The sequence below is a fragment of the Erythranthe guttata genome, chromosome 11 (genome assembly GCF_056151865.1).
Source record: "Erythranthe guttata isolate IM_541 chromosome 11, IM_541, whole genome shotgun sequence".
NCBI classification, from domain to species: domain Eukaryota; kingdom Viridiplantae; phylum Streptophyta; class Magnoliopsida; order Lamiales; family Phrymaceae; genus Erythranthe; species Erythranthe guttata.
The window spans coordinates 12,584,304-12,595,708 of record NC_142543.1 but is presented as its reverse complement, the minus strand read 5'-3'; the positions used below and the strand labels follow the sequence as shown (position 1 = coordinate 12,595,708).

General features: G+C 37.6%; 2 protein-coding genes across 3 annotated transcripts; one reads left to right on the top strand and one right to left on the bottom strand.

Moving 5' to 3' along the window:
- Window positions 1–245: 245 nt before the first annotated feature.
- Window positions 246–3,263, bottom strand: LOC105958402 (uncharacterized). Its single transcript, XM_012982415.2, has 4 exons — window positions 2,994–3,263; window positions 2,625–2,807; window positions 1,276–2,384; window positions 246–1,020 (listed from the first exon to the last, which is right to left on the bottom strand). Exons 1-4 carry the CDS (start codon window positions 3,261–3,263, stop codon window positions 246–248), a joined length of 2,337 nt encoding a protein of 778 aa, XP_012837869.2.
- A 1,652-nt stretch (window positions 3,264–4,915) lies between these two features.
- Window positions 4,916–10,126, top strand: LOC105958208 (uncharacterized). Of its 2 annotated transcripts, none has more exons than XR_016034374.1 (7): window positions 4,916–6,897; window positions 6,998–7,302; window positions 7,384–7,471; window positions 7,563–8,327; window positions 8,898–8,966; window positions 9,431–9,486; window positions 9,865–10,126. XR_016034374.1 is itself a non-coding variant. In XM_088825601.1 (7 exons), the coding sequence occupies exons 1-4, from the start codon at window positions 6,272–6,274 to the stop codon at window positions 7,663–7,665; spliced, it is 972 nt and encodes a 323-aa protein (XP_088681727.1). In that variant the 5' UTR covers window positions 4,922–6,271; the 3' UTR covers window positions 7,666–8,327; window positions 8,898–8,966; window positions 9,431–9,486; window positions 9,865–10,126. The 2 variants fall into 2 exon arrangements, 1 of the variants encoding a protein (XP_088681727.1); XM_088825601.1 differs by having other exon boundaries at window positions 4,922–6,897; window positions 6,998–7,152.
- The last annotated feature ends 1,279 nt before the right edge of the window (window positions 10,127–11,405 follow it).

Genomic DNA, 11,405 nt, shown 5'->3' with positions numbered 1-11,405 from the left:
GTAATATCAACATGTATACTAAAATTCCTTTTTTATACTACAATTTATAATAATAAATAAACACTCAAAATTGTAATAATCATACAAATTAAAGATGAATTGGTTAGATCATTAAAAAAATCATATCTACGTGTCAAGTTAATTAAAATAAGAAGGTTTTGAGATATTAGTAAAATATTTAATTAGTTGTCCTTTTTTTTTTTTGAGGAAAGAAAGGAAATTTTATTCGGCTAAATTAGCCAAAATTAGAGGAAGGAACTGACCCTCCGAGTTGCGAGCTCAATAATGTTTGCTAATGCATGAGCTAAATTATTACAAGTGCGAGGAATAATAGAAAATTGACACGAAATGAACGATGAAATAAGAGCCTGAATGTCCTCTAGATATGCTCCAAACGGGCATAAATTGGCGTCTTCATCCCTAAGAGCCGTAATGAGTTGCTGACAATCCCCTTCGAGGATAATCGAGTTCCAACATTTAGCCTTCGCCATTTGGATCGCTTTGAGGGCTGCGTGGGCTTCTCCTTCTACCGCTTGGACAGTTTTTGTGAATTTTTTAACGCACCACCAAAGTACAACCTTCTCTGAATTTCGGGCCACCATACTAACTCTGTAGAAAGATTGGGATGGCGGTAGAGCGGCATCAAAATTTACCTTGATGAAACCGTCCGGTGGTGGGCTCCAATTTCGTCGTGGGACGGGATCTTTGGGCGTAGGCGGAACATGGCATGCAACTCTGAAAACTGAAAGGTAGTTTTCGCTCCAACTACACAACTCCCAACATCTTAATCCCACCTCTCCATGAGCCTCGCGATTCCTTGAATCCCAAGATTTCCAGCAGTGAATCATTGCTAGGCAGAAAAGATCTTTCGATAGCTTTTTCCTTATTTGCTCAATCCATTGGCGGAAGGAAGCCGACTCGATTGCCCCGTTGAGTTCGAACGGTTGGCCCAACCAAACCTCAGTTAAGCTCCTACACTGGACCAAAGCATGAACGGTTGTTTCGGGTTTAATCCTACACCTGCCACAAAATGGGTTAGATGAAACATGTCGTCGGAATAGAGGAGCGTTGGTCGGGATAAGATCTCCAACAGCTCTCCAAATGAAGATTTTGATCTTTGGTGGAATACTCAAATGCCAAATAAATTTCCAAAACTCTTTGTCTTCACTCCGCTAAGAGTTCTCGTATTCATGGTCTCCGCTACCAGTGTGGTGGCGGTGCATAATGTTATGGTAACAAGATTTGACTGTGAAATCTCTGGAGCGTGAATAGTGCCACACCAGCCGGTCATTTGCGTGGGTACTACCAATGGGGGTCGTGAGTATTTTGTGGCGGTCGATTGGCCAAAACGTCTCGTCGATGAGCTCCAAATTCCATGTACGAGAGTCGGGCATAATTAGATCTTCCACTTTGTCCGGGAAAGCGTTGTATATCGGCATGCGTGTTATTATACAGAAGTTACCATCCTCTTTAATCCATGGATCACCCCAGATGGAGGTGTGCTCACCGTTACCAATACAAAACCGTAGGCCATCTTTGACGTGGAGGCGAGCAAGGAGGAGGCTCCGCCAAGTGACCGACGGGCGGAGCCCCATTGGTGTTGACCAGAAGTTGCCCGACGGGAAGTACTTTGCACGAAGCAGCCTGGACAACAATAGCTCCGGATTTGTAACTATCCTCCATACTTGTTTAGCCAGCATTGCAAGGTTGAACGAACGAAGGTGCCGAAACCCCATGCCCCCGCTTTCTTTGGGAGCACACATCTTGACCCACGGTGCCCAAGACATCGAACGAGATTTTCCGTTACTCCACCAAAACCTTTGAATCGCCTTCTCCAAATGATAGATAAGACCCACTAGGAGACTAAAAAAACTCATGAGATACGAGGGAATAGATTGGAGAACCGCTTTGATGAGGAATTCCTTTCCTGCTTTCGATAATGGTTTTTCACCCCATCCCTCTATGCGAGCGAGAATCCGATCCCTTAGGAACCCAAAAATGGCCTGCTTTGATTTCCCCATAGAAAACGGCATACCGAGATATTTTTCATGCCTCGCTACTATTTGAAAACCCAAGGTGGATTGAATCAAGTGTTGCGTCTCTTGTGGTGTCATGGGGCAAAAATTCATTGTGGATTTTTCAAGATTAACAACTTGGCCCGAAGCAAGTGCATAATCTTGTAGTATCCGGTGTAGGGTCATAGCGCTCTTCGGTGTTGCCTGACAGAACACGATGGTGTCGTCCGCAAAGAAGAGGCACGAAACACTTGGCGCAGTGGGAGCTATTTTGATTCCTTGGAGAGATCCGTCAATTTCAGCCTGGCGAATCATTGCTAGGAGAGCCTCCGTGCACAAAATGAAGAGGTATGGGGAGAGTGGGTCCCCCTGTCGAAGTCCTCAATTCGGCTTTAACGATCGAAACTGGCATCCGTTGAAAAGAAAAGAATAAGTCACAGAAGAAACACATAGCATAATCAGCTCTATCAAATATGTAGGGAAATCAAGTCCATATAAAATTTTCTGTAAGAAAGACCATTCGATTCGATCGTACGCTTTACTAATATCCAACATAGCCGCCATAAAGTTTGTGTGTTTTTTAGTATTAAATTTCATATAGTGTTTTACTTCATACGCGACAAGAACATTATCAGTGATAAGGCGCTTGGGCACAAAGGCTAATTGGGTGGGGGAGACAATATTCTGCAGAAAGGGTTTAATACGATTAGCAATGGTTTTCGACCCAAATTTGTATATAACGTTACACAAACTTATCGGCTTGTACTCGGAGATTTTTTCCGGAGTTTTAACCTTAGGAATGAGAACAATGAAAGTGTAGTTTAATTTTCTAGGGAGCTTTTTGTTATTAAGAAAATCTAGAACACAATTAAGCACATTATTCCATAGCACATGCCAAAATTTAGTAAAGAACGAAACCGGGAAGCCGTCAGGGCTTGGGGATTTGGTGGGAGACATTTGGGAAATAGCTCGTATTACCTCGTCCGCTCTAAAAGGTAGAGAAAGTAACTGGCTACCCTCATTGGATACCCTTGGCTCGATGTTCTGCAGCACTCTCTCAATCACACTCTCTGGTGGATGGGTTGAATGAAAAATCGATGAGAAATACTTTGCAATCACCTGCTCAATATCGGCTTTGTTTTCTTTCCATTCTCCCGAGTCATCTTTGAGCTTGTAAACCCAGTTCGTCCGTTTCCTAATTATGGCCTTCGCATGGAAAAAGCTCGTGTTCGGGTCTCCTTCCCTCATCCACTGCACTCGGCTCCGTTGTTTCCAATAAGTGTCAAGATCCTAATAGGCATGTTCGAGCTCCATCTGTAACTCTCTCCTTTCCCTAATGTCATCTGCCGAGCTCCTTGCCATGTTCAAAAGGTGAAGTCTTTGCTGGATATGCGCAATGCGTTTCCTAGGGTTGTGGATACCAACCAAGCTCCACCGCATAAGCGCTGCTCTACAGCTCTCCGTTTTGGTCAACAAATCTTCGATCGGATCGGTTTCCGTTTGCTCACTCCATTGCTCGTGGATAATGTCTGCACAGTCTTCATGTCGGATCCACATGGCCTCGAATCGAAATTGTCGGCGTCTCCTTTCCCTCTTAGTTGTGTCCCGGGTTTTAAGGGTGAGCAAGATCGGCACGTGATCAGACCCTCCAAACTCCAAGTGCTGAACTTGGGCCTGTGGAAAAAGGGATCGCTAGTTGTCATTTCCACACACCCGATCGAGTCTACATCTCACGGTTAGTGGTGTTTCTCGTTTATTCGACCATGTGTAAATCGATCGTGAGTAACCCAAGTCAGTGAGTTGGCAGTCCTGTAAAGCCTCTTGGAAACTCAATATCATTGAGAGTGGTCTAGGGTTTCCTCCGTCCTTCTCAGACGTAGAGAGCGTATCGTTGAAGTCCCCGCCCACAATCTATGGAAGATTTCGTTGTCCCGACAACAAATGGAGAAGGTCCCATGTTAAATGTCGCCGAGCGTGCTCCGGATAGCCATAAATACCTGTAATCCTCCATTTCTCTAATGTGTTCGAATAAGTGATCTCCACATCGATGTGATGATTCGAGAGAGAGATAAGGTCTACTTTCACGTTCTTTTGCCAGAAAAGTGCGAGCCCTCCCGCTCGTCCGTTTTTGTCAACCGATACCCCAAATAGGTTCCATTTCTTCTTTAGTCTCTCTACCAAGTGTGATGTCGCTTTCGTTTCCGAAATAAACATCACTGAGGGGTGGTGAATTCGGAGGATATCTCCGAATGAGTGAATTGTCAAGGGCACCCCCAACCCTTGACAATTCCAAAATAGACAACTCATTGGTATCGGCGGGACTGCGAGGCAGTCTCCGCCGTTGAGCTTGTTTCTTCGTCGCGTAAACAAAGGGTGTGCTGTCTTTTTCCACCTCTCGTGTCTCCAATAGTAGCTTCTCCATTTGCTCTTTTTGCCTTATTTTTCTTTGATACCGCTATCTTCTTTATTGGAAATGGTCCAATGGGAATTGTGGGCGATACTTGAATAGGATTACTAATCAGGCTGCATTCCATCAGCCCCGTAGGCTCATTGTTCTCCTTTCCACCATTCGAGCTCTGCTGGATTGCTGTCCCAGGGGTTGTCTGATCAAATCAAAAATGCCTCGTCCTTGTGAGGTCGATCCCTGCTGATGGTTCAGGAAGTTAGAAGACGCGGGTAATACCGGTTGGAGAGGTAATCTGACGGTTTGGTTTGCCGTGGTCTGATTGGCTCGGAGACAAGTTCCATACGGGAAGTTCTCACCAGGTTCTTCAAACTCATCCTCATATCTCCTCGGGCACTTCTGTTCTCCATGCCCAAGAACGCCGCATAAGAAACAGAAGTTCAGTAATCGTTTGTAGGTAAAATTCAACCAGACCCTAGCATCGTTCGTATCGTGGAAGAGATGTTAGAGGACTTGAATTTTGGTATGCACAATTTTGTTTATAATGAAAATGTGTTTGATTCTTCAGACGATTGCCATTTTGATCAACCAAATATTATTTTCGATGAGGAATTGGAAAATTTTCAGAAATCATTGAGCTGTGCACAACGCAAATTATATCCTGGTTGCTCCAAAACATTGTTATCTTTCCTTGTCAAATTTCTTCACATCAAACTCCTGAATCGAATGACTAATAAATGCTATGACATGCTTGTTGATTTATTCAAAAAATATCTGCCAGAAGGTGATATCATTCCTTCATCATTTTACAAGGCGGGAAAGATGTTAAAACGCATTGGGTTGGGCTATGAGTTAACTCATTCGTGTAAAAATGATTGTGTTCTCTTCTGGAAAGAATATAAAAGCTTAAATGATTGTCCCATCTGCAAAGAGTCTAGATGGAAAGTAAATGATTGTAAAGGAAAGAAAATTCCTCACTAAATTTTGCGTTATTTTCCTGTTAAGCCAAGATTACAGAGGTTATATTTGTCGAGGAAGACATCCTCTGATATGAGATGGCATAAAGACCGTAAAATTGAGAAAGATGATACGTTGATTCATCCTGCAGATTCTGAAGTTTGGAAGTATCTTGATAAACAGTACCCCTTGTTTGCTCAAGATCCTCAAAATGTACGGCTCGGACTAGCCACTGATGGATTTAATAATTTTGGTAACATGAGCAACTCTTATAGTATTTGGCCCGTGATCTTAATGGCATATAACTTACCACCTTGGCAATGCATGAAAGAGCCTTATCTCATGATGTCACTATTGATTCCTGGTCCCCGATCTCCCGGAAGAATTATTGACGTATATTTGAGACCTTTGATGGATGAGCTGAAGGAATTATGAGAATTGGGAGTTAAAACAAAAGATGCAAAAACTGGAGAAATTTTTCTTTTGCATGCCGCACTTTTGTGGACAATAAATGATTTCCCTGCATATGGTGACATTTCCGGACATCGAACAAAGGGCTATCGTGCTTGTCCAAGATGCAGCTCTAATACTCCTTCACAGAGGCTAAGAAGCAAAATTTGTTACATGGGTCACAGACGATATTTGCCACGTCATCACCCTTATCGGAAAAGTGTTAAGTTTAATGGTGAGGTAGAACATCGATCCAAGCCTGTGGAGCAACGCAATGATGATATTATTATACAACTAGAAGAGGTAAAAAATGTTGTGCTTGGCAAGCATTCCATTGATCTGAAAAAGAAAGAGTTTTTCTGAACACCCATGTTGGACAAAGAAGAGTATATTATTTGAGTTGCCATATTGGTCAAAACTAAAATTACGGCATAATCTTGACGTAATGCATATTGAGAAGAATATATGTGACAGTGTAATGGGAACTATAATAGACATTGATGGTAAAACAAAGGATACTGAAAAAGCTCGTTTGGATTTGGAGGATATGGGTATAAGGAGGGAGTTACACTTACAATTTTTGAAAGGTACCAAAACAAATAGAGAAGGCAAATTGAAGTGTGTAAAGTCGCGTGCACTTTATACTCTATCCCAAAAGGAAAGAAAAGGCTTTTGGGAATTCTTAAAAGCGGTGAAGTTTCCTGATGGATATGCTGCAAATATATCTAGATGTGTGAATATCAAGGATGGTAAGATAATCGGGTTAAAAAGTCATGATTGTAATGTTCTATTACAACGATTGCTTCTAGTAGGACTACGTGGTTACTTGCATAAGGATGTTCTGGATGCTATTACTGAGTTGGCAAGCTTTTTCAGACAATTGTGTTCCCGGAAACTAAATGTTAATGTCCTTGACAATTTGGAGAAGAGGATTCCTTTGATATTATGCAAGTTAGAAATGATATTTCCACCTGCATTTTTTGATGTTATGGTCCACTTAGCAATTCATTTGGCACAAGAAGCAAAAATTGGAGGACCGGTTCAATATAGATGGATGTATCCTATCGAAAGGTAATTCAATATTTTATTTATTATTTGTCGAACTTCGTTAAAGTTAACTTGGTGTCTTTAGTATTTTAATTTATGTGTTTCATTTATATATGTTTAACAGGTATCTTAGTACTCTTAAGGGGATGGTTCGAAATAGAGCTCGTCCTGAAGGCTCAATCGCAGAGGCCTATGTTGTAAAAGAGTGCTTAAGTTTTTGCTCATTATATCTTCATGGAATTGAGACAAAATATAATAGAGAGGAAAGAAATTATTATGGTGAGAAAAATCAAAATGCAACTATCTCTGTTTTTTGAAGTAAAATTCGAACCTTTGGAGAAACAAATTTTGTACAATGCCCACTGAACAATATAATGTTTTCTATTGGTTTGTCCTAAATAACTGTGCGGAGATTGATTTATATATGAGGTAATTAGATATTGTTTTATAGCATTATAATAAAATATACATGTGTTGATTGTGTTATTGTTTACTTTTTTTCTTTCTCAGGTAGCACGAAGAAAAACTTAAGCAAGAAAATCCTATTGGGTGGGAGATTAGACATAAAAAAGAATTCGCTTCATGTTTTGAGAATCGAGTAAGAACTCAAATTCATATTTCAATTATGGCAATTAATCTGTAGTTCTTTAATTTAATACATGTTATCTTGTATATATTTGATAAATTAGATTAAAAAGCTTCGGAGTACAAAATCCCCAGAAGCTACGGATGAACTTCTTGCACTTGCATCAGGCCCTGACCATCATATTAGTAAATGTAGTGGGTGCATAGTAGAAAGAGTTAAGTATCTAACTAGTCTAAGAGAATCTAGACGAGTAACTCGAAATAGTGAAGTGTGTACAGATGCAGTTCACAAAGGTAAAATGATTAAGTTTTATGGAGTTTTAGAGGATGTGATTGAGTTGAGTTATGCTTATGATTACCGATGTGTATTATTTAGTTGTAAATGGTTCGATTTGGATCGACATAAAGTAGTAAAGATAGATGGTGACATTGTGAGTATAAATGTGGGCAAGTGTTGGTACGAAAATGAACCTTGTATTTTAGCAAATTAAATAACTCAAGTTTTCTACATTAGTGATACAAAATTAGGTGGAAATTGGAGAGTAGTTCAACATGTACAACACCGACATCTTTTTGACCCAACTATCATTAATTCTACTAATGGGAATTAACCTGATGCAAATGATGCATATCAACAAGAATGTTGTTCTTATATTGAAGTTGAAGATAGTGCTATAGAGATTAGATCGGTAGTACGTAGTGGTGAAGCTCCGGTAGAGATTGTTAATCCATGTGTGCACAATAATAAAAATGATGAAGAAGAAGATGGGAAGACGAAGATGACACCTTATTCGAATATTGGACCAGTGATGATGAAGCCGCATCTCATGTCGATATAGATAGTGACATGGAATAGTGAATGGTTGCAGGTATAAATAGTTTAATTTTCTTTTCCTTTAATAATTTTTACATTAATTGTATTATGATTTATTTTTTGTTATATTCTTTACAACCTGAATTTATTGGAAATACTTTTAGAACTACATAATCTGATCAAGGAAATGTGAGAGTGGATGTAATTGTCTACCATTTGATTGGATGATGCCTGGCTTTTGTTCTTCTTAATTGGTATAAATATTTTTGACGTTATATTCTTTTATTGAGATTGTCTTGTATGTGCATTTATACTATATATTTTACATATAGCTAAAACGTATTATTTCACACTTGTTTGTCGATTTAGATATTTTCAGGTATTTACTTGCATGTGCGTTTAATTTTTGTCTTCATTCACCTCGAGCATGTAAAATTCCATGTGAGCTGCATGGAAAAGCAGCTCAAGATAGCGTATACGAAAATTTTGTTGTAGTCATTCACATATAATTTGAAGGTTCAAATTTTTCGTGTTTTGAAAAATATATTAGTTGTATCATGCTCAATTATTTATATATTTAACTATGTATAATCTTTTGATAGTTTGTTGCTTGAAATTTGCACAGATGATGTCCTGGTAATTTTGTGCACAAAATCACGAGGAGTTTTTGCTTCGTAGATCAATTACTCCACAGGTACCCATTGTTGTTGTATCTTTTTTATTTATTTATTAATTTTCAATTTGTCTAGTTAAATAATTAGTTATTTTCAACTATTAGTTAACTTTCTATAGTTTAATATGTTAGAACTTTATCAGTGTTTTATATACTTTAATTTGAAAATAGGAGTAAAGTGGAGAATAACATAGGTATAAGTGTTGTTAGCTATCAAGGGATTTACAAGTGAACATTTTTTGATGATTATTGGGTGTAAAATGTTACCATGCATAATATTAAATGTTCCACTGTGTTTCAAGTTTTGTTGTGCGATTTTTTAACTTGAGACATTGAAATCACTAAGCTATACTTCCCATTTGCTGATAGTAATGGTTTTAGCTTTATTTTCTCTTTGACAATTGATGAGAAAAATTATGTGATTCTTCATTTGGTTATTGAGAAATGATTATGTGGTTATTAACATAATTCATTTTTTTTAACAGTACGTACCTAGTGTTGGGACAATTTACTTGGGATCATGGTTGACGAAAGATCAAATGTAAGTACTATAAAATATGTGTGCCAATAGACAGTAGTTGATACAAGAGTAAATATTTATGTCGATAACTTGGTTTTATTTTTCAATATCCGTAGGCACAAATTTGAGTCTACAATTTGATGCAAGTTTTGTTTTGTTATGTCCAATTTTTAATTATTTTTTACTTTTCTAGCAACATTGTTTTTCGAGTTATTTTCTTTTCATTCTTTGGAATTATTATGACCGAGACTTTTGAGCTGATTCATTTGGTAGTATTGTAGCTATTTTATTTCTAATCAACTGATATTCGGGAAGTTGCATTATATTATTCATTTTTTCTTATCTTCTTTTACAACTATAAATATGTTTGCTAATGAGAAAAACTGGTATTATTTGCAGGAGAATTTTTATCTTCAATTTTTCAGAACAACAAGGGCTAAAAAGTGGGACCTTTGCAAGAACTTCAGTACTTTCGATCTTTGATGATAGTAAATATCCAAAAATTTCATATTATATTGTAATAAAACGTAATAATGTAGTATTCATTTTTTTAGTAGACGAATATTGGATACCGATTATAACAGCTTAGTGACATTAATTCAAATTTTTGAATGTTGATTTGATTGATTGATAGTGTTTAAATCTGCAGAGTTCTATTTAATTTGAATAACTTATGGGTTCTATCGTATATATATTTAATTTAAATAAATAATTATGTATTAATATATGTAAATGAGTAACCGATTTTATAATATATTTTCATCCACATTCGGTCACTAATATATACACACTAGCAACTAAACTTAAAACTTTTTACAATCGTCACTCGGTCGCTAATATACACTCATTAACAACCAATTGTAATTATTTTTGCAACCATTATTTAGTTTCTAATGTAAACACAATAACAACCAATTATTTACTTGTTATAAGAATATTTTTAGCAGTGAGGTTTTTAGTCGCAAAATGGTCTCTGAAATATTTGAAGTGCAACACCAATTGCAACCACACAAAAACTATTACAACCAACTAATTGGTTGTTAACTGATTATCATTCACCGACCAAAACGATATGGTCATTGTATATGTAGTTATAACAACCAACTACTAGGTTGTTAAATGAATATAGTTCACCGACCAAAACGATATGGTCACTATATATGTAGTTATAGCGACCCTACTAATATTTTTGTGACCATAAAATTTTACATTAACGACCCAATAAAATGTCACTAATAATTATATTTTTAATCACCATTAATTACGGGTTGCTAAATACACGCCCTTAGTGTCCACTTCAATATCTCGTCGCTGATACTTTCAGTGACAACACTGTTGTGACCAAATCTGACCAAATTCAATTTGGTCACTGTAACTTGTCATGACCATTTTCTAACTTTTAGCGTCCACAATCACCGGTCACTAAACCTATTTTTTCTTGTAGTGTATGTATGCCGATGTCACAACACCGTTGACTAATGAGACGCAGTACACATACACTAAGTGCTAGTCTCGAATGGGAAAGTCCGATATCCTCATTAGTGGCGTAACCTGTTGACTAGGAACAATGTTTAACAGCTACTATACTTAAATAAATAATCTCACGATTCTAGTAGATCTATTTACAGTAATTATGTAACTGCAAGGACTGCATCTATGCTTATGCAAGGGAAACAAATATAGAATGCCAAAGGGGGTTTTTATCATTAAAATGAAATAGATTATTTACGAGTAGTGTGAGAAAACTCAACAATTAGTTGGCTCTTCGGTCACCTACTCTAACAGTTGTACCTAAAATAGAATAAACCACTTATTAAGCACCATTAATTTCATAAAAGTATACAAAAATCCTCATAAAAAAAGTATATATTGGGTGTAAAATACACACTCAACACACCCCAAACTTGAACTTTTGCTTCTCCTCGAGCAAAAACTAGCAA